The 23,952-nt window shown below is 44.4% G+C and overlaps 1 protein-coding gene across 1 annotated transcript in view; it reads left to right on the top strand.

The window, feature by feature from the left end:
• Positions 1 to 23,952, top strand: part of LOC126184483 (dynein axonemal heavy chain 5) — a 976,026-nt gene that overhangs the window by 757,259 nt on the left and 194,815 nt on the right. The window contains exons 54-57 of the mRNA XM_049926874.1: positions 9,338 to 9,536; positions 13,797 to 13,942; positions 16,390 to 16,605; positions 21,535 to 21,800. Of these exons, the coding sequence (XP_049782831.1) occupies positions 9,338 to 9,536; positions 13,797 to 13,942; positions 16,390 to 16,605; positions 21,535 to 21,800 (827 nt within the window). The remainder of the gene's footprint in view (positions 1 to 9,337; positions 9,537 to 13,796; positions 13,943 to 16,389; positions 16,606 to 21,534; positions 21,801 to 23,952) is intronic.

The following is a 23,952-nucleotide window of genomic DNA, read 5'->3' on the forward strand; positions in this document are numbered from 1 at the left end:
TTCTGATCTGGACGTTCGTAGAACTTTGTGTACCTTGGGAAGGCCATATAATCTAGGGGGCACAGAGCTGTGTCCCTTCAGTTTGTTGGCGACTTGTTCAGGCAGAGAACTGGAGTTCAGAAGCGATGCAGTTTTCCTCTCAACCCGAGATGTGGGGTCCTTGTCAATCTTACGGTATGCAGACTCATCCAGTAAGTTGTGCATCTTCTCAATATAGACGTCTCTCGGAAGCAAAACTGTGGCATTACCCTTGTCTGCAGGAAGGACCAAAGACTGGGAATCATTCCGGAGATTACGGAGTGCAGCTCTCTCAGCTGAGGATAAGTTGCTTTTTTGTGGACAAGATCTTGTAAGAGTTCGGCACACTTCACGTCTTATTTCTTCGGCGGAATCACCAGGTAACTTTCGGACAGCTTCTTCAATACATGAGATAAAAGATGTTAACGGCAGGGGCTTTGGCGTGGGAGCGAAGTTCAGACTCTTTTTCTAAAACTGGCATAATCGCATTGTCCAAGTCCATATCTGTAAAATTAAAAACAGAAGATTTAAAACACACATCTTGCTGCGACTGAGTAGTCAGACGGTCGAATTTCGCCACTTGTCTTGTAGTGGAATCTTGATGAGTCCAGTCTGATTTTGCCCATGTTATGCCATCAGTCCATTCCCAAGAAATAGGTGGGAGTTTAGCTGCTATCTTCAGATGTAAATGATACAACTCTGCCGAGATCAAATCCAACTTCCTGCGAGTATATCTAATTCTCTCCTTAACCAATGCCAAACTCGCTTTACGAGTAATCTTATTAGCTGCAACAGTCTTGATAAAATGTACCACTTTCGCAAATGTAGGTGTAATATCATGGCTCCGGCATCTTTGTAAAAAGCTCAAGGAACTCAATAGACTTGCTCTTAAAGTTCGTATCTTGTCCAACCTCCGGACATTTAAAGCCATCTCCTCCCCGAAGAGGACTGCGATCGCAGTCTGAGCATTTTCTGAGCATTACTGGTGAATTAAATAAAAATTTAGTTTCTACAGGAAATCATATAACTTTCTTGGCAAATGCCTTTCCGAGATTGATGTCTGAAATACTCCTCTGTGACACAGACAAGAGGGAGATTGAGTCAATAGTTAAATCGCTGAATACTAAGGACTCTCATGGTCATGATGGAGTGTCTAGCAGAATATTAAAGTACTGTGCTGCAAATGTTAGCCCTGCATTTAGCCATATTTGTAATTTTTCCTTTACGAATGGCCAGTTTGCTGAGCGATTAAAGTACTCACTAGTAAAACCGCTTTATAGAAAGGGGTAATGTAAAAAAATTTAGACCTATTTCTATGCCATCAGTATTTGCAAAAGTTATTGAAAAGGCTACGTATGTAAGGATAATTGATCATTTTATATCACAAGATTTGCTACCAAATGTACAGTTCGGCTTTAGAAGTCGTTTAACAACTGAAAATGCTATATTCTCCTTTCTCTGTGAGGTACTGGACGGGCTAAACAAAAGGTTTTCAACGCTTGGCATATTTTTTTATTTAACTAAGTCATTTGATTGTGTTGATCACAAAATATTGCTCCAGAAGTTGGACCGTTACGGAATCCGGAGAGTAGCTCACAATTGGTTCACCTCTTACTTTAGCAACAGGCAGCAAAAGGTCATTATTCACAATGTTGATAACGGCTGCGATGTGGGGTCTGAGTGGGGTACTGTCAAGTAGGGGATGCCCCAGGGAACAGTGTTGGGGCCACTCTTGTTCCTTGTTTATGTAAATGATATGCTATCTAGTATTACGGGTAACTAAAATATTTCTGTTTGCTGATGCCACTAGCTTGGTAGTAAATGATGTTGTGTGCAACATTGGCTCGGTTTCAAATAGTGCAGTACATGACCTCAGTTCATGGCTTGTAGAAAATAAACTAACGCTAAATCACAGTAAGGCTCAGTTTTTACAGTTTCTAACACACAATTCAACAAAACCTGACATATTAATTTCACAGAACGGGCATATGATAAGTGAAACTGAACGGTTCAAATTTCTAGGTGTTCAGATAGATAGTAAGCTGTCGTGGAAAGCCCACGTTGAGGATCTTCTTCAAAGACTTAATACTGCCATTTTTACTATTTGAACGGTATCAAAAGTGAGTGATCGTTCGACACGAAAATTAGTCTACTTTGCTTATTTTCATTCGGTTATATTGTGTGATATTATATTTTGGGGTAACTCTTCCCATTCTAAAAGGATATTTTTGGCTCAGAAACGGGCGGTTCGAGCAATAAGTGGTGTGAGTTCACGAACCTCTTGTCGACCTCTGTACACGAGTGTGGGTATTTTGACATTGGCCTCTCAATGCGCATATTCCTTATTGTCGTTCCTTGTTACCAATATTAGTTTATTCCCAAGAATAAGGAGCTTTCACTCGGTTAATACTCGGCAGAAATCAAACCTGCATTTGGATCGGACTTCCTTAACTCTTGTGCAAAAAGGTGTGCAGTATACTGCTGCATCCGTTTTCAGTAAGCTGCCACTCGAATTCAAAAATCTTAGCAGTAATCCACGGGCTTTCAAATCGAAACTGAAGAGTTTCCTCATGGGTCACTCCTTCTATTCTATCGAGGAGTTCTTTGAAAAATTAAGCTGATTTTTATTGTATTGCTGATAGCGTTTACTTAAACTTATGGACTGACTTTTTTAAGGTTCATGAACATTTATTTTTATCTGTTATTACGTTTATGTTGTAATTTCATGTACTGACACGTTCCATGACCTTGGAGATTTGCTCCTCAATTTGGTCCTACTGAACTTGACGAGTAAATAAATAAATAAATAAACTATACAATATTTACAGCCGCAGAGATACATTATACTAAGAGAGGAGAAGAATTATTTAATTATTTACAATATTTACAGTGTATAGCGACTGGCAGCAGTAAGTGAACACACATACCCACCCACACACACACACACACACACACACACACACACACACAAACAGAAACACACGCACACAAAACATTCAAGAGAATAGTGTGAGAACGGGATCGTTCTAATCCCATCTGCACAAATGAAAAGTTTGTTGTCATGACGTGACAGACCGTGCAATGCAGTATGTATCTGAGGGCCCCGCTCCCGAAAGAATATTTGCTGCACCATATGAGGAGTCTCATCATCAGAAAACAGAAACTCCTTATAGCCTTCGATCGTGAGAGCCTGTGAGAGCCCGCAGCTCATCTCTGAGTTGCATTTACATCTACACGATATGCATACATCTTAGAACTGAGCCCTACAAACTCCACAATCTGTGAGCCATTTCCCTTGTCTTTCATTGGGCCGAAAACCTTGTTGTGAGGAGCTACGCCGTAAGGATTATTTGTCGCAAATCGAGACGAGTCGAATTCTTTGAGATTGCGCTTAATTACGTCACATGGATCGCAGCCTTTTACCCAGTAAAAGAAACTGTCTGTATCCGTTAAAAGTAGCTTGACATCAGTGAAGTTTCGTTTTGCAAACTTTGAATGGACTCGATACATGTAGAGTTGGAAGAGCTTAGAAACACACGTACCGACATAGACAGTCTTCGTGAACTCCACTGAAACCTTAGCCATCTTCATTGCTACTAGTCCTTCATTGAAGACTGTCGCTCGCTTAAGATTTGGCCTGGTGACGCAATCTCTCGCACCATAACGCCCATCCCAACTGTAAACAAAAAAATATCACGACGGTTTGTAATTTTATCTACATCTGTACTCGTGTGGTTAGGCCATTTAGGTGGCATGAGTGATAAGAGCCTCAGAACTAAAGGTGGCTGGCCGACTGCTGTGAGAACTGGTACACACTTATTTAGGCAATATTTACGTAATTGCTGACAATATTATCATTACAGTTTCTAGAATCTCCCAGCAACAGCAACAAGTTTGCTTCATTATCTTCATCGTCAGCACTCCCACCACATCGTGCTGTGGACAAAAAATAAATTAATTTAATACAGAAAATTTAATGCTTAGTAGCGTGATATAAGACTAATGGACTTTTTTTTAAAATACTTGCCGTTGACGTCTTCTTCAATCGTTGTCATTGTCAAGACACAAATGCAGCGAGAGAATGCTGTACGTGGATATTTAAAACAACCTACATCCTGCTGCTGCTGTAACTGTAACAAAACGTAATGACAACTATACATTAATCATATCTTCTGGTAAACCTTCCGGGATGTAAGGTCGTGGTCCATGAAACTCTTCAGCTCCTAACGTTTCGTCCAGAGCTGCGCTGGACATCTTCAGAGGGGTGTTTCTCCTCCGGTGAGTCTTGCCGACTGACGGGTCGGACGTCTGAGAGCGTCTTATATATCGTAGAAAGTGGGCGTGACCAGAGTTACACATGATATGCAGAGATAATCTTTGTCAAAGATAAAACTTAACTATCGATCGTAATCACGTCACGGATAAAACTGTCTAGCAATTCTGTAGTGCCACTGTCCAAATATCACTAAGTTTCATGGTCTCTTCTTTCCGATTAAAATTATCCCTATGTTTATATATTTCAATTGCTTCTCTACAAAGCCGTGGGTAATAGTTCGTCGTCGTAGATAAAATATTTGTTTCGGAAAACCTCACTTGATGATTTCCTGACTGAAAAGCGTGTTCTGCTACAGCCGATTTATCTGTTTTTCCTAATCGGCAAAGGCTTCTGTGTTCTTTTAACCGTGTATTTACGCTTCTTTTTGTTGTTCCAATATAAACTTTTCCACATGTACACGGAATTTTATATACGCCACTGGCTGATAGAGGAGCGCGTTTATCTTTTACAGACCGGAGAACATGACAAATTTTCTTCGTTGGTCTAAAAACAGGTCTAATATCATGTTTACTTAAAATCTTTCCAATCTGATCCGTTACTTTCTTTATGAAAGGGAGAGAGACTGTATTCTTCCATCGTGTTTCGGGCTTGTCCTTATGCTTTTTGTTGTTTGGATGCAGAATTCTGCTTACTTCATTCTTTGAGTAGCCATTTTTCTCAAAAGCGTGCTTCAGATGTTTTAATTCGACGTCTAGATACTCCGGCGTGCAAATCCGTCTAGCTCTGTCAACGAGACTTTTAATCACACCTCTCTTTTGTTGTGGATGGTGGTTAGAGTTTTTATGTAAGTATCTGTCTGTGTGCGTTATTTTTCTAAAAATCTGTTGTTTCAATCTTCCATCTGTCTGTCTCATAACTAAAACATCCAAAAACGGTATTTTGTTATCATTTTCACTCTCCATGATAAACTGGATTCTTGGATTTATATTATTAAGGTAATCAAAAAATTAGTCTAAGGCTTCTCTACCATGTGGCCAGACCACAAATGTATCGTCTACATACCGATACCAGCGAGATGGTTTCTTATCTGCTTTTTCCAAGGCTGACTGTTCGAATTTCTCCATGTAGAAATTAGCTACTGCAGGACTCAATGGGTTACCCATTGCTACGCCATTAAGTTGCTCATAAAATTCATTATTCCACTGGAACTGACTGGAAGTAAGACAATGTCTGAAAAGAGCAGTCAGGTCTTCTGGAAAAATATCTGTTATAAGAACCATAACTTCGTTAACTGGAATCATGGTAAATAAAGACACTACATCAAAACTTACTAAAATATCTTCAGGAGTCAGAATTAAACCTTCAATTTTCTCTATGAAATGACGTGAGTCCTTTATATATGAGTCAGTTTTTCCAATATATGGATGTAAACGAGTTGCTAGATATCTTGCTATTTCATACGTAGGAGAATTGATAGCACTAACAATCGGTCTCAGAGGAAGGTCCCTCTTATGTACCTTGGGTAGGCCATAGAGTCTAGGACACATAGCTTCAGTCTTCAATCAAGCTCTTTTTTCTTCTTTTTGAATAGAAGTGGCAGATTTTATCAGATTATTTGTTTTCCGTAGTACGCTGGCTTCAGCAACTTTCTACGATATATAAGACGCTCTCAGACGTCCGACCCGTCAGTCGGCAAGACTCACCGGAGGAGAAACACCCCTCTGAAGATGTCCAGCGCAGCTCTGGACGAAACGTTAGGAGCTGAAGAGTTTCATGGACCACGACCTTACATCCCGGAAGGTTTACCAGAAGATATGTCATCCGGTCGTGAAAGCTTTCATACTGTATACATTGATCAGCCAGAATATTTTGGGCACCGACCTACTATCAATATCAACCCAACCAGACGATAGCGGCGTTACCTGGCGAGGAATGACACATGTACGGTGCATGTAGTACCAGTGAGCGCGCTGTCTATGGCGCGTGCGACCCATCTGAGTTTGAACGAGGACGGATGGTGAAGACTCAGAGGCTCGGCACGAGCATTTTGGTAGCTGTACAACTTGTCGGCTGTTCGAGGAGTGCTATGGTGAGTTTCTTTATCAAATAGTTCAAATGACTCTGAGTACTATGGGACTTAACATCTGAGGTCATCAGTCCCATAGAATTTAGAACTACTTAAACCTAACTAACCTAAGGACATCACACACATCCATGTCCGAGGCAGGATTCGAATCTGCGACCATAGCGGTCACGCGGTTCCAGACTGAAGTGCCTAGGACCGCTCGGCCACAACGGCCGGCAGTTTTTTTTTCCAACACGTGGTGAAACCAAGGTCAAACCATGTCCAGACGTCGAGGGGTTGGGCAGTCACCCCTCATTACAGATGTCGGACACCGTAGGACGTGCCGACTAGTAAAACCGGACAGCGGCGAACTGTGGCGGAACTAGCATCATTCTTTAATGCTGGGAAGAGTACAAGTGTGTCTGAACAAACGGTGCACCAGGCACTCCTTACGATGGGCGTCCTCATAAAGAGAGACCCCAATCGCAGAAATTAGTTTCTGTTATGAGATGGCTTGCTTGTGTACACAGCAACTGTACAGCTTCGTCACAGGGCCAAATAGCATTAGGCAACAGCTACACAAATGAAGAAAAACAGATTATTAATAGGAACTTTACGTTACTTAGCCATAGTGTGAAGAGGGCGCGTGGCAATATTTCATTTTTCTCTTGCATTGGTCTGACTTTAACTCTGGTCTAGTCCCGGATCCTGTGAACGATAACTGCGGTTATTTGTAACACGTCCAACTGGCGCTTCTCTGCGGCAGGTATGGACGAGTCTTGCTGTTTTGAGGCACTGCTGATACTCTGTTGATACTGTGCGGATGTTGTCTGCGTGGTACCGTGTGTCAGTTTATATCCGTGTTTGGCAGTTGGCCATCCACATGGGAACTATTTTTGTGTCGTAAGACGGAAGCGCAAAGTAGGTCTTGCCTTGAGCTTCCTCAGTTGGGGGCTAGCGTCATCTCAGTTGCACCTGAGCAGTCGGCAGCTTGGCGCCCTTCTACGCTACTGGCCATTAAAATTGCTACACCAAGAAGAAACGCGGATGATAAACGGGTATTCATTGGACAGATAAATTATACTAGAACTGACATATGATTACATTTTCACGCAATTTGGGTGCATAGATCCTGAGAAATCAGTACCCAGGTCAACCACCTCTGGCCGTAATAACGGCCTTGATATGCATGGGCATTGAGTCAAAAAGAGCTTTGATGACGTGTACATGTACAGCTGCCTATGCAGCTTCAACACGATACCACAGTTCATCAAGAGTAGTGACTGGCGTATTGTGACGAACCGGTTGCTCGGCCACCATTGACCAGACATTTTCAATTGGTGATAGATCTGGAGAATGTGCTGGCCAGGGCAGCAGTCGAACATTTTCTGCATCCAGAAAGGCCCGTACACGACCTGCAACATGCGGTCGTGCATTATCCTGCTGAAATTTAGGGTTTCGCAGGGATCGAATGAAGGGTAGAGCCACGGGTCGTAACACATCTGAAATGTAACATCCAGTGTTCAAAGTGCCGTCAATATGTACAAGAGGTGATCGAGACGTGTAACCAATGGCTCCCCATACCAACACCCCGGGTGATACGCCAGTATGGCGATGACGAATACACGCTTCCAATGTGCGTTCACCGCGATGTCGCCAAACACGGATGCGACCATCATGATGCTGAAAACAGAACCTTGATTCATCCGAAAAAATGACGTTTTGCCATTCGTGCACCCAGGTTCGTCGTTGAGTACACCGTCGCAGGCGCTCCTGTCTGTGATACAGCTTCAAGGGTAACCGCAGCCATGGTCTCCGAGCTGATAGTCCATGCTGCTGCAAACGTCGACGAACTGTTCGTGCAGATGGTTGTTGTCTTGCAAACGTCCCCATCTGTTGACTCAGGGATCGAGACGTGGCTGCACGATCCGTTACAGCCATGCGGATGAAATGCCTGTCATATCGACTGCTAGTGATACGAGGCCGTTGGGATCCAGCACGGCGTTCCGTATTACCCTCCTGAACCCACCGATTCCATATTCTGTTGCAGTCATTGGATCTCGACCAACGCGAGCAGCAATGTCGCGATACGATAAACCGCAATCGCGATAGGCAACAATCCGACCTTTATCAAAGTCGGAAGCGTGATAGTACGCATTTCTCCTCCTTACATGAGGCAGCACAACAACGTTTCACCAGGCAACGCCGGTCAACTGCTGTTTGTGTATGAGAAATCGGTTGAAAACTTCCCTCATGTTAGCACGTTGTAGGTGTCGCCAGCGGCGCCAGCCTTGTGTGAATGCTCTGGAAAGCTAATCATTTGCATATCACAGCATCTTCTTCCTGTCGGTTAAATTTCGCGTCTGTAGCACGTCATCTTCGTGGTGTAGCAATTGTAATGGCTAGTAGTGTAATAGGAACTTAACATTACTTAGCCATAGTGTGAATAGGGCGCGTGGCAATATTTCATTTTTCTCTTGCACTGGTCTGACTTAAACGCTGGTCTAATCCCGAATCCTGTGAACGATAACACGTCCAGGTAGCGCTTCTCTGCGGCAGCTATGGATGAGTCTTGTTGTTTTGAGGCACTGCTGATACTCTGTTGACACTGTGCGGATGTTGTCTGCGTGGTACCGTGTGTCAGTTTATATCCGTGTTTGCCAGTGGGCCATCCACTTGGGAACTATGTTTATGACTAAGATGGAAGCGTAAAGTAGGTCATGCCTTGAGCGTCCTAAGTTGGAGGTTTGCGTCATCTCGGTTGCACCTGAGCACTTGGCAGCTTGGCGCACTCCTATGTAGGAGTGTGTTTCGTATTTGCCGAAGGACTCAGCAGGGTATGTGTGTGACAACTGAATCTCTCGATTTTGATTGTGAACCAAGACCGTTATTTAAAACCAGCAGACACCTTAGTAGAGTGCAGTGATTGGATCAGTAATTTTCTAACTCGCCACATTGTGGTATTTATGTGATTTCAGGTGCTGATGGAGGTGACGGATCGCGCCATGCAAGCGGAGACGGTGAAGAACCAGGTGCAGAAGGTGAAGGAGAAGGCCGAGGCGCTGGTGGGGCTGATCACGGCTGAGAAGGCGCGCGCCGAGGAGAAGCTGGAGGCTGCCAAGCCCGCGCTCGAGGAGGCCGAGGCGGCGCTCAACACCATCAAGCCCGCGCACATCGGTACTGCCCTCCCAACTCCTTAAACAAAAACCTTAGGAGACAGTATCTTGTGGTGTCACCGCCAGACACCACACTTGCTAGGTGGTAGCTTTAAATCGGCCGCGGTCCATTAGTACATGTCGGACCCGAGTGTCGCCACTGTCAGTAATTGCAGACCGAGCGCCACCACACGGCAGGTCTAGAGAGACGTACTAGGACTCTTCCCCAGTTGTACGACGACTTTGCTAGCGACTACACTGACGAAGCCTTTCTCTCATTTGCCGAGAGACAGTTAGAATAGCCTTCAGCTAAGTCCATGGCTACGACCTAGCAAGGCGCCATTAGCCTTACAGTGCTTGTATTGAAAGAGTCTCATTTGTATCGTCAAGAGCGATGTACCACAAGGATGAATTAAAGTTAAGTATTAAAGAAGCTACGTACTTTTCTGTATAGCATTCATAACGTATCCTGTTTCAGACCTCATGCCAGCCGGCGTGTGTGTACGTGTGCATTTCGGCTACTTCCGAGTGGCGTGGCTGTCTTGCAACGCCACAACATATCATAATACCGCCTCTAGCCTTAACAATGGCTTCATTTCTGCGAGGAAGAGAGTCCACGAGTTTCTTAGGTATAGTGTGTTTAAGTGCGACACAGCGTTGCGTCCAGCGGTACGTGGGAATCAATAGTGTGGAATCAGGCTCCGATTGCCGCATAAGCTACCGCCCATTCTTCGGACTGTGGCAGGTGGTGCATCTGTTTTAGCCCAAATATACAAGATGCACCATTCAGACTGGTGTGTAAGTAGCACCCGCTCAAAGAGCTACGCACAATCTCAAATGGCACCGAACGAGGTGGCGCAGTGGTTAGCACACTGGACTCGCATTCGGGAGGACGACGGTTCAATCCCGTCTCCAGCCATCCTGATTTAGGTTTTCCGTGATTTCCCTAAATCGTTTCAGGCAAATGCCGGGATGGTTCCTTTGAAAGGGCACGGCCGATTTCCTTCCCAATCCTTCCCTAACCCGAGCTTGCCCTCCGTCTCTAATGACCTCGTTGTCGACGGGACGTTAAACACTAATCACCACCACCAATCTCAAATGGTATCTCAAAAAGTAACAGTAATATGTTGACTGCAAACAAGTACGTGGGAATCAATAGTGTGGAATCAGGCTCCGATTGCCGCATAAGCTACCGCCCATTCTTCGGACTGTGGCAGGTGGTGCATCTGTTTTAGCCCAAATATACAAGATGCACCATTCAGACTGGTGTGAAAGTAGCACCCGCTCAAAGAGCTACGCACAATCTCAAATGGTATCTCAAAAAGTAACAGTAATGTGTTGACTGACCAACAAGTACTGCAACTGGTTGTTTCTGTCTGTGCATTATAGAGAGGTTCATCCTAAAATGCACTTTTTTGGTGAGGTGTGGCTGCATTTTTTTTTTTTTTTTTAGGTATATGAGAGCAATCGAGACCGGCGTTCTGAAAATCCTCATCAGTTACATCGAGAGCCTCTGCGTGATGTGAGAATGGAAACGTAATGTGCAATTAGTGGAACATAAATTATTGGAACTATTTTTCTCCGTCAGTCAATAACTTCTGTTGTGTTGGCAGAAGAGCCAACAACGTGTTACTAGTGGAGGCCGAAATGCACGCGTTTTAGCTCACGCAGGCTGGCGTGAGGAGGGAAGAACTATACTGACGTGAGGTCTGGAACATGACAAGGAATTAGAATTCAGAAAGCGGACGTAATTAGTTTGATACTTAACTTTAATCCATTAATGATGAACGTCGCTCTTGACGGTACATGATTCACAATACTATCTGTTCAGAATACATTCATAGTAACTGAATAAGGCGCCTTGCTAGGTCGTAGCAAATGACGTAGCTGAAGGCTATGCTACACTGTCGTCTCTACAAATGAGAGCGTATGTAGACAGTGAACCATCGCTAGCAAAGTCGGCTGTACAACTGGGGTGAGTGCTAGGGAGTCTCTCTAGACTAGACCTGCCGTGTGGGTGCGCTCGGTCTGCAATCACTGATAGTGGCGACACGCGGGTCCGACGTATACTAACGGACCGCGGCCGATTTAAAGGCTACCACCTAGCAAGTGTGGTGTCTGGCAATGACACCACACTTTTGATGCTGTGTAAACAACATATTGCAACCTTTTTCCCCATAGAACTAACGAGTAACTAAAATAACTACCAAACTGTCCATGGAAATATTACGAGAATGGTTCCTATAATCAAAAACGCCTCGTAGTGTGGTAGGACGCACTCTAAGCCTGTGTTATTTTCTTGAACTTCTTTCCAAGGCCGCGCTACTAGTTCGGCTGACAGCCACCGTCCGAGGAACGGGCCGGAACGCATGTGGCGATCGGAGTCTCCCGGCGACTTGGCTCCAGGGCAACATCGGACACCGAACATGCGTCTTACACCAAACACTCTGTATTTTCTAAGAGTCTTCTGAGAATACAAGTTGTCAACACTCCGCGAGCAGTTCTCCGCATACATGACCTCGTTAATTCTGTGGCGTTTTCTATATTGCTCGCTCCATCACATACACCTATCACAGTTCAGACAGCACGTCACTGACTTTTTTACACTTTTCCTGTCAATCCAGAAGACCAGCATTCAAGAATTGGATCGCCTTGTAAAAATTTACTTTCGTGTTACCCAGCAAATTAGCCGCTGCCTAGTGTATCGTTTTATTTCGTATGACTCCAGACAGCCACGGACAGGTATTCCGATGATGTCACTAGCTAAAGATTTATTGCTAATGACGTCCTGTATCGATACAGACAACTATATTTCTGAGGATTACTCCTCATTTGGTTTTGACTGAAGAGAACTGATATTGCACAACTCCTTCTAAACATCGAATAGTTATGATGGCATGTAACCTCTCTACAAACGACAGCACCCTCCAGACTGATTTACACATATTTTGAATACGATTTGCTCTGTCAATATTTCCTGATTCATGGCAACAATGAGTCAACGTCCAGAACTGTACTAGCTGCGAAATTTATTTCTGCATAAGGCTTATGTGCTGGTGAATGTTCAAAATTTTACTGGATGACGATATTACGTGGCGTTTCGTTAATTATTTTATGATAGTAGCATATTTCATGAATCTCATTACGAAAGGGAATGTGCACACTGTTGTACCCTGCGGATCTATTCATAACGATGCCGCGGGAGCATCGATAGGTTGCATCCCACACTGTATGTTACAAGTAATGAGAGCTTCAAGTGGCTCCATGCCTCTCGTCGCTGACCAAACATCAAATACCAGCTGTTTAATTTCTGCAGCCGCAATCTCATATCGGCAGTTTCAGTAATGTCTGCATCCCACTGCCTCCCAGCCTACAACTCCGAACTTGAACGGCGCCCTGCTCTGCCTACAAAATTCTGATTTGAACCGCGATTTGGACACCCACTCGCGACCGAACAGTGTAATGCTAACTTCCCCGATACTTTTTCATTGTGTTTACTCAAGGTCAATAAATTCGGCCTACGCCGACGTAACACACATGTTTCTAGTAGAGAACTGAGACTTTTGCCCTAAATGACCTGAAAGTCTGCTAGTAGGGGACGGGCAGGTATGCGTATTAAAAGAAGAATAAGGGAGGGATAATGGAACAGCTTTCGATTACGCAAATGCCCACTGTCTGCTGGAGGTCACATCCGATGTAACTCACATTTGGTTCAGCCACCATTCACAAGACCAGTACTCGATTAAATGTCTCCGTTCTTCTAGGCACTTCGTGAACTATTTCAAAGTATAATATTTAATGCTAACTAATAGTCTGACCTTTGACTTAAACCGATAATTAATTAATATGGGGTAACAATTACACCCCTCCATCGATATATATAGGGAACTAGATTTGGGAATACATCTTCCACCCGTTTAAGACACCAAGATGACTTAAACGGATGTCTTCCTGTCCCTTACCAAAGTTAATGAACTGCTGGCATTTCTGATGCTGGCATCATGTAGGACGTTTCTCAAGTTTGGAATGACGTATTTTATCACGGAAGATATTTTAAACTGCCCGCACAAATGTGTTTCCAGAAACATGACAGTAAGTACAGCAGACATAAGTGAAACATTTTCATCCGTCATACCTGAAGACAGCCACGTGTCTGAAAATTCTGGTGACGTATTCTGATCGATGTTATGAAAACCGTTGTATGAGAACTCTTAGTAGTAGGCTGTGAAATACGTGGTGAAACTTAGCAAACTGGCCGCACGCACTGTGTGTTGTGTTGCAGCGACGGTGCGGAAGTTGGGCCGTCCGCCGCACCTCATCATGCGCATCATGGACTGCGTACTCATCCTGTTTCAGCGCAAGCTGCATCCCATCATCGCAGACACCGCTGCTCCCTGCCCAAAGCCTTCCTGGGCAGAGTCTCTTAAGGTGACCACGTAGCGAAACAACTCCTTAAGTAACTCAAACAACTACGCTGATGGGCCAAAACATAATGACAGCTGCCATATCAAGACCAAATACTGCCTGGTGGCGTTGCGAGCACTTCATGCAGTAAGAAAAGCGAAGTAGAGGCGAATAGGGAAGCATTATAGTGGTTACATGGGCTGAAACTGGGGAAATCCACCGACAAAATTAACTTTGACAAAGTGAAGATTGCAATGACCCAGAAACTGGGAACTATCATCTCGGAAACGACGAAGCTGGTTGGCCGTTCGTGTGCTACTGTCGTGGTTATCTACCGAAAGTGTTGAAGAACGGCGAAACCACGAGTTGACGGCAGTGTTCTCATCAGAGCAGGGTGGGCAGCGATCTGTGTCAGATCTGACGACAGAGTACAGTGCTAGTACAGGAACAAGAGTTTTGGAGTACATCATTCAGTGCGTATTGTTGAACATGGACCTCCACAGCAGACGACACCTATGTGTTCTCATACCGACCTAACGACATCGCAGGTCGATTGTCGTATCCGATTAGGCCGTCATACGGACGCAAGACTCCACTAAAAATGAACCGCGTCACGGATACAGGCCAGAGAAGACAGTATTATGCAGGAGATTCACTTGGGCTTCCTTGCGACCTGTGGTACTAATTTAACGCAGCCTGACAGCTGTGGATTACATGAACCTTATTGCGGACAACTTGTACCCCTTCATGCTTGATGTCTTCCCCAACGGCGATGGCATCCTAGAACAGAATAACTGTCCACAAGGCCAGAAACGAGCTAAAGTAGTTTGAGAAGCATGGTGGTAAACTCAGGTTGATGCCTGGCTACCAAATTGTCTTCATCTGCGACAGATCGAACACATGTGGGACCGTATCGGCCCCCAGCTTCGTGCTCATGAAACCGCCAGCCCATAATTAACAGGAATTATTTTCCCTCTGCGTAGACATCTGATGGCACATACTTCCAAAGGCCTACCAAGGGCCTATCGAGTCCACGACAAGTAGAATCGCTGTTACATCGCGTTCCAAAACTGTACCAACACGCTGTTAGCAGGTCGTCATGATGTTTTGGCTTATCAGTGTAGAAAAAACTTCTAACCAACCTTACCTGGTGTAACCTAGATTTAACATGCAGGAGACGAGAATAGTGACTTCTCTCTTAAATTAACAATCTCGCATGTTTATTCCTACAGTTCCATTTATTTTTGGTCCTTTTGTGGATTCTACTGAAATTCTATTGTTTTGCTAACAACTAGTTGTTAATGATTTAAATAATCAATTTACAGTTATAATAAAAAGTTGTTGGCGACATAAGTAACCAACTGACAGGCACAATTAAACTGTGGATCTTCTCAGTGAATTTCTATCAGGAAACGTTGCCACTTGAGAACTTTACATATGATTTTTTTTCATATGTCTTCAGAATCACGCTCTTCAGGACATGTTTTCTGCAATTTGGGACTTCCCGTCTCAGTCACATTTGAAACTCTGTTCGATTACTGTTAATCCACGCCACCACCATGCTATCTCAGCACGTACGTCACAGCGTATGATGATATTGTAACTACCTCCCCTACCCAAGCCGGTGGTGAAAATTTCTTCTACCATCAACACTGAAACTGACTACTTTCTAGTCAAGCGCCACCGACATATGTGCGTTAGCCATCTTGGCTACGGAGGCATTTAACAGTAGGAAACATCATGTCCACAGAGCTTCACAAATACTATCTAGTGTCATGTATCGGACTATGTCAAACAAGAATTCACTTATTAATTAGTGCCTGACAATCGATTCCGTACTTTACTTCCTGTATATTTTCTTCACACTACAGCAAGTTCAGTATTTAGTTAGTGCATTTTAGTTTTAATGTTGTTGGATACACAATACCAGCAAATTTGATAAGGAGGTCTGGATTGGTGTTTCCTTATCACTATTTTGATCTGATATGATGTCCAATATTTTTAGTTTTCACATTTACGTCACTCTCGACACTAATCAGTTGTTACCTTTGATGGTCTAAGAAGCCAAAAACCGCTTTGTAACAAAACAGTTATTGATAAAACAATCACGTTTCGTGTATTTTTCTTCTTTAATATAAAATTTTACTTTTCACGTTAAATACTCTACCATGGTCCAAAGGCTAAAATCTGTGGCATTGTCTTCGGTGTGAGGCGTTGGCGCACCCATCGACGACTGCTATATCTTCTACCCGAGGGATATTAAAATGGTTATGGTTATTCCCGTGAGATGGTGTGATGACTACAGACGTTTCTAATCAGGAAAGAGCTCCCTGAGTGGCTCTCAGTAGACATTGATCTACAGTTTGACTACATCCTCTCATAAACCAATCTCTTGTCCTTTGCGTTGATCCAGCATTTCGTACAGTTATTATCTCACTTTTATGTCATTTTAGACTGGCCTATATTTTCAGATGATGGCGAGCACTACGTTCCTTCTGCAACTACAGAATTATCCGAAAGATATAATCAATAACGAGATGGTGGAACTGCTTCAGCCATATTTTGAGATGGAAGACTACAACATGGATACAGCCAAAAGAGTTTGCGGTGACGTAGCTGGCTTGCTGTCTTGGACGAAGGCAATGGCCTTCTTTCACAGTGTCAACAAAGAGGTCCTGCCTCTCAAGGTAAAAATGGCTAAAAACAGCTATTTACCTTCCAAAATTCGATGTTTCTTTATGAATATTTGAAATTACATGTACACGTGGTCAACCTTATGCATACTGATGTACATTCATTGCTGCTCGGTTTTGTCTCAGCTTTGTTCTTCAGCAGGCAGTGTTAGTTGTACGTTAACAGCGGTCCACAGCAGCATGGACAGGTTTATTCATGGACTATTGGCCGATATGTACTTCGTGAAGGGGTTAACTGACCAGTTTCCACAGCGAACGCAACCACATCACAGGTCTTTTAGGGTAACAACTTTTACAACTCTTCATGAGTGGACCTATCCAGTATCACGTTTAACACAGTCAACGAACAACTAACACTGCCGAAAAAAACAGGCGGGATCGAACAGTACTGATTACAAGCCTAAGGACGAAGAGTAAAGTGGACAATTGCCTTCAATATAAAGTACAGTGACTGATGGAAGCCGTTTGTTTCCAAACGTGGCACACAGCGTATACCGTTGACATTTGCATTGTTGTGTAGATATTTTCAGGGTGTTCCACAATTCATGTTACACACTTCTAGAGGTTTTAGAGGGGTTGGTAGCTCAAGTTTTACATAGGAACCCATGTCCGGAAACGTCATCCCACGACGCTATAGAGCGTCAAAGTCACAGGTGCCGGCGCCTGTAAATGTATGTACATACATACAGGGTGCTTCGGTGATGATGTTGCAAACTTTCTAGATTGATGGAGAAGGATAAGTGGGGAAAATGCATCAGTTTGAGGTAAGGGTTCTTGTACCGGAAACGAACAAGTCGAAAGCTATACTCGAAAACCGTTCTGATACTTCTGGCAATGGACTACACGTACTGGTACTGTTTTTGCTAAGACAGTAGGGTACACAACCTTCAGACATGGCAGTATGGACTAAAACAAGGAAGAAATATCCAGTAAATATGACCTCTAAAATGCATACCTGAGAAGCTAAAAGCACTTGTTCTCTTCGTTACTGTGACACACATCTCCTCTATTGAACAAGTGCTCATAGCTCTCAAGGTATGCATTTTACAGACTATGTTAACTGGACATTTTTTCTTGTTTTGCTCCGTAATATCACCTCCGAAAGTTGACTACCCTGCAATCTTAGCAACGACAGTACCAGTATATGTATTCCACTGTCAGAGGCATCAGAACGGTTTTCGCTTATGACTTTCGACTCTTTCGTTTCCGGTACAGGGGCCCTTACCTCAAATTGATACATTTATCCTTCTACATCATCCTAGGAAGTTCACACCATCATCACGGAATCACCATGTGATGCCAACGCCTATAACTTTGACGCTCTGTAGCGTCTTTGGATGACGTTTCCGGACATGGTTTAATATGTAAAACTTGATCTACCAAGTCCCATCTACAACCTCTAGAAGTGTGTAGTATGACTTTTGAAACAGCCTGCAGACATACCTGTGTGCTTGTCCAGGCGGCAGACAAGCACAAGTGGCATACTGGTTTGGTTTACCCACTTGCATGCTAGAACACAGATACGGACTGCTCTGCAGCTGCTTGTTGTTCCTAACGCGGCGCTGGTTTTGTCCTCGGTGGTGAGAAATCTGTGTTTTGCGAACATCCATTGTTACTAGTACTACGAAGATAATCTTCATATGAATTTTGGACCCTCTGAATTCAAATAGAAGAATATGTCGGTAATGTTCCGATTTCTCCACTTGGCACAACATTTTCTAGTGTCCACAGCTCCACTCACTATCTCCAAATGACAAAATGTAAATTCAAATAGCAACAGTGAACTACAAATAAAAAATGACAGTCTATAAATAAACCCATAGCAACCGGAGTACCGAAATGCAAAACAAAAACACTTCGAATTTACGCATCAGCCTAATATCAGTCTTTTATTATTATTTTTTTATTATTTATTTTATGGCCTTCATTGGACCACTCTAGTCAAAAATACAAAGTTGTAAACAAGTTGTTACACAGGGATACAATTTGGCTCAGCAATAACTTAATATGACATTTAGGTAATATAATTATTAGAGTCTGTTCTTATATGAAAGGAGTTCTGCTCTTCTGTCTGCCCAATATTTCTTCATTCTTTCAGATATTTTCTTTCTTTCTTCATCTGAGACCACTCTTCCTGTACTCCTTTTATTGATTTTCATTTGTAGTCTGGTTTGCGGCTCTTGCAGTATTCTGGTTTTCTCTGTCTTGTTTTTTAGGTCAACTACTGTAATTTGGAGTTTTTTATATCTTCCTTAATTTCTGTGATCCATTTAATGTCACTCTTGCTATTCCACAATTTTTGTATTATTTTTTTACTAATTCTGTTTTCTGGAGTTCTCGTCAGATGTCCAAAGAATTAGATGCGTTTCTTCCTGATCGTGCTCATGACTGGTTCTATTTTCTTATATACTGTTTCATTTGATGCTATTCTTCAATGTCCATTTATTTTATACTGTTTATTTATACATGTCCTAATTATTCTTCTTTCTATTTTTAGTATTCTGTCAATTTCTGCTGTAGTTCCTGGAGTTGGTTTTGTGATAATTACCTTCTATAGAGTTTATAATATCTTTATGGAATCCTCTCTTGATTCTTCTAATACTTTGTGTGAATTTCCTTCTTTCATTTTTAGGTTGATGGCATTTTCTTCAGTTTTATGTGTTTGAAACTTTAACCATGCTTGGTGTCTATCTTCATGGAATTTGTCACATTCTGATGTCCACCATGCATGTTTCCTTCGTGGGTTCAAGGGAGTTAGATTCTCTGCTTCTTTTTTAAGATTAGGCACTAATTGTTCTATATCATTTGTTAATTTGATGATTTGTGTTATTTGTTGGTATTATTTTTTTTAATTAGCTGATGTGGGTCAAACCTCCGTTTTATTTTATTAGTTTTTCCGGTCCTCTTCTTTAACGGAGTGAATTTGATTTTAATTTTGACTATATAATGGTCTGAGCCTGTGTCTACTTCTCTCAGTACTTTAACATTGTGGATCTCCTTATGAAAATTTTTGTCTATACAGACATGGTCTAGCTGCCACTCCCCCTGCCTCCAGTCTGGATGTTTCCATGTTTTAAGTTTACTTGGCTTCCTCTTAAAGTATGTTGATTTAGATATAAGGTTGTGTTCTCTGCAGAGTACTGCAAGACTTTGACCGTTTTTGTTCGTAAATTTATGTGGACTCCATTTTCCAATCATATCTTAATATTTCCTTTCTTTTCCCAACTGATCATTGAAATCTCCCAATAAGATTTTTACATTCTTTTTATTTACTCTGTTCACAGTTTGTTCTAGAAGGTCCCAAAATTTATCTACCTCTTCCTTTGTTTTTGTTAGACAGTTTTTTTCATTTGTTGGGGCATGAGCATTTATTATTGTATATGTTTTATTCATTGTTTTAAAGCTTAGAGTCGCAATTCTTGGTGATACTGCTTGGAAATCCGTTACTGAATCTATTATTTTTATGTTTACTAAAAGCTCTGTTTCAAACTGGGGACATTGTTTCATTGCCCTCGGTCCTGGTTTCCCATTATAAATTCTGTATCCTTGTGATTCGAATGGGTCCTCTGTGGTGTTTCTCATTTCTTGGATCCCTGTTATTAAATTTTTTTGTTTATTTGGTTCATCTATGAGCTCCTTGAGTTTTCCGGTCTGAAGTAGTGAGTTTATGCTGTGTGTTGCTATATTATTTATCTGCTCATGTTTAATCTTCTTTTTGTGTTTTAGTGTGCATTTTGAGGGTTGCAAACGCTCCGATTCGTTGCTGTCTTCTAGTTGACTACCCACCGAATCCGATGTAGCAGGACGGTGGAATTTTTTTCCTAAAAGACCTTTCCACTTTTGACTTTCGAAGGTTGTCAATCTTAGTTGGAGCAAGCTCCGATTTACAACTACGGTTGTTAACCGTAGAGGGTGGGTCTGGTCCGCGAGAGCTATTTTATTTCACTCAAGTCCGCCGGTAAACCGGTGAGGACTTCCCTATCCGCCACCTGGGACGCGCCACGTAGGAGTATCACCTCTCCTCCTACTATGACAGCATAGTAGGTTCGTGGATAGCAGTTCTTTATTTGCTTTTGTGATTGTTTAGTATCAATGCCATATATTTTCTCCACGAAATAGTTTTATTGTAATTCGTTTTATCCTTATTAAATTTGAAAAAAGGCTTGAGTGCCCGCCCATAGGGCAGCTTCCACTGAAATGAAATGATCGTACGGCATTGTCGGCCGGGAGACCCCATGCGGGGTGTTCGGCCGCCGAAATTGCAACTCCTTTTTAGCTGATGCCACTTCGGCGACTTGCGAGTCAATGATGATGAAAGACACGCAACACCCAGTCACCTCGCGGCAGAGAAAATCCCTGACCCCGCCGGGAATCGAAGCCGGGACCCCGTGCGTGGGAAGCGAGAACGCTACCGAGAGACCACGAGCTGTCCGCCGCTCGTGGTCTCGCGGTAGCGTTCTCGCTTCCCGAGCACGGGGTCCCGGGTTCGATTCCCGGCGGGGTCAGGGATTTTCACCTGCCTCGAGATGACTGGGTGTTTGTGTTGTCCTCATCATTTCATCATCATCCAGGAAAGTGGCGAAATTGGACTGAGCAAAGGTTGGGAAATTGTACGGGCGCTGATAACCACGCAGTTGAGCGCCCCACAAACCAAATATCATCATCATCATCACACCACGAGCTGCGGACGCAGCTTCCACTATGCAACTGGAAGTAAAAAACTAAAAAATGCAGTTACCCTGTATTGAGGTACACGAGTCCACGGGTCCCATGCACCACAATACTCCCGATCAATCTGAGAAATCTTGTCGGTGGAGCGTGAGTTCAGCTCGTACATGGAACAGTGGTTGCCATTTGCAGCGCGCTTCCCACCTTCGCACTCGACAGTAGAGAGATGGTGGAGAGAGCGCCGTGGTGTTGCAGGCGAACTTGACGCTGCAGGAGGCGCGCCTCAAGGTGGCCATGGAGGACCTGGCGCGCGCCGAGCAGGAGCTGGAGGACCGCGAGGGCGCGCTGCGCCAGGTCAAGGAGCAGTACGACGCCGCCGTGTCCGAGAAACAGCGCCTCACCGACGCCGCCAACGTCTGCCTGCGCAAGATGACCGCCGCCACGCAGCTCATCAACGGGCTGGGCGGGGAGAAGATCCGCTGGACGCAGCAGAGCCGCGAGTTCAAGGAGCAGCTCGGCAGGTGCGTACCAAGTACACTCCTGGAAATTGAAATAAGAACACCGTGAATTCATTGTCCCAGGAAGGGGAAACTTTATTGACACATTCCTGGGGTCAGATACATCACATGATCACACTGACAGAACCACAGGCACATAGACACAGGCAACAGAGCATGCACAATGTCGGCACTAGTACAGTGTATATCCACCTTTCGCAGCAATGCAGGCTGCTATTCTCCCATGGAGACGATCGTAGAGATGCTGGATGTAGTCCTGTGGAACGGCTTGCCATGCCATTTCCACCTGGCGCTTCAGTTGGACCAGCGTTCGTGCTGGACGTGCAGACCGCGTGAGACGACGCTTCATCCAGTCCCAAACATGCTCAATGGGGGACAGATCCGGAGATCTTGCTGGCCAGGGTAGTTGACTTACACCTTCTAGAGCACGTTGGGTGGCACGGGATACATGCGGACGTGCATTGTCCTGTTGGAACAGCAAGTTCCCTTGCCGGTCTAGGAATGGTAGAACTATGGGTTCGATGACGGTTTGTATGTACCGTGCACTATTCAGTGTCCCCTCGACGATCACCAGTGGTGTACGGCCAGTGTAGGAGATCGCTCCCCACACCATGATGCCGGGTGTTGGCCCTGTGTGCCTCGGTCGTATGCAGTCCTGATTGTGGCGCTCACCTGCACGGCGCCAAAAATGCATACGACCATCATTGGCACCAAGGCAGAAGCGACTCTCATCGCTGAAGACGACACGTCTCCATTCGTCCCTCCATTCACGCCTGTCGCGACACCACTGGAGGCGGGCTGCACGATGTTGGGGCGTGAGCGGAAGACGGCCTAACGGTGTGCGGGACCGTAGCCCAGCTTCATGGAGATGGTTGCGAATGGTCCTCGCCGATACCCCAGGAGCAACAGTGTCCCTAATTTGCTGGGAAGTGGCGGTGCGGTCCCCTACGGCACTGCGTAGGATCCTACGGTCTTGGCGTGCATCCGTGCGTCGCTGCGGTCCGGTCCCAGGTCGACGGGCACGTGCACCTTCTGCCGACCACTGGCGACAACATCGATGTACTGTGGAGACCTCACGCCCCACGTGTTGAGCAATTCGGCGGTACGTCCACCCGGCCTCCCGCATGCCCACTATACGCCCTCGCTCAAAGTCCGTCAACTGCACATACGGTTCACGTCCACGCTGTCGCGGCATGCTACCAGTGTTAAAGACTGCGATGGAGCTCCGTATGCCACGGCAAACTGGCTGACACTGACGGCGGCAGTGCACAAATGCTGCGCAGCTAGCGCCATTCGACGGCCAACACCGCGGTTCCTGGTGTGTCCGCTGTGCCGTGCGTGTGATCATTGCTTGTACAGCCCTCTCGCAGTGTCCGGAGCAAGTATGGTGGGTCTGACACACCGGTGTCAATGTGTTCTTTTTTCCATTTCCAGGAGTGTAATTCGAAAATCTGATAGCGTCCTAAAACACACGTGGAAGGCTGGTTGCCATTTTGAAACACACACTTGGGAGAGAGCTTTTTTTAACAAACGAAGTACTACCTATGTCAAAGACCATTCAAATTAGAAGCGTACACTATGTGATCAAAAGTATCCGGACACCTAGATGAAAATGACTTACAAGTTCGTGGCACCCTCCATCGGTAACACTGGAATTCAATATGGTGTTGGCCCACCATTAGCCTTGATGACAGCTTCTACTCTCGCAGACATACGTTCAATCAGATGGTGGAAGGTTTCTTGGGGAATGGCAGCCAATTCTACAAGGACTGCTGCACTGAGGAGAGGTATCGATGTCAGTCGGTGAGGTCTGGCACGAAGTCGGCGTTCCTAAACATCCCAAAGGTGTTCTATAGGATTCAGGTCAAGACTCTGTGCAGGTCAGTCCATTACAGGGATGTTATTGTCGTGTAACCACTCCGCCACAGGTCGTGCATTATGAACAGGTGCTCGCTCGTGTTGAAAGATGCAATCGCCATACCCAAATTGCTCTTCTGCAGTGGGAAGCGAGAAGATGCTTAAAACATCAGTGTAGGCCTGTGCTGTGATAGTGCCACGCAAAACAACAAGGGGTGCAAGCCCCTCCATGGAAAACACGACCACACCATAACACCACCGCCTCCGAATTTTACTGTTGGGACTACACACGCTGACA

This window comes from Schistocerca cancellata, chromosome 4 (genome assembly GCF_023864275.1).
Source record: "Schistocerca cancellata isolate TAMUIC-IGC-003103 chromosome 4, iqSchCanc2.1, whole genome shotgun sequence".
Taxonomy (NCBI): Eukaryota; Metazoa; Arthropoda; class Insecta; order Orthoptera; family Acrididae; genus Schistocerca; species Schistocerca cancellata.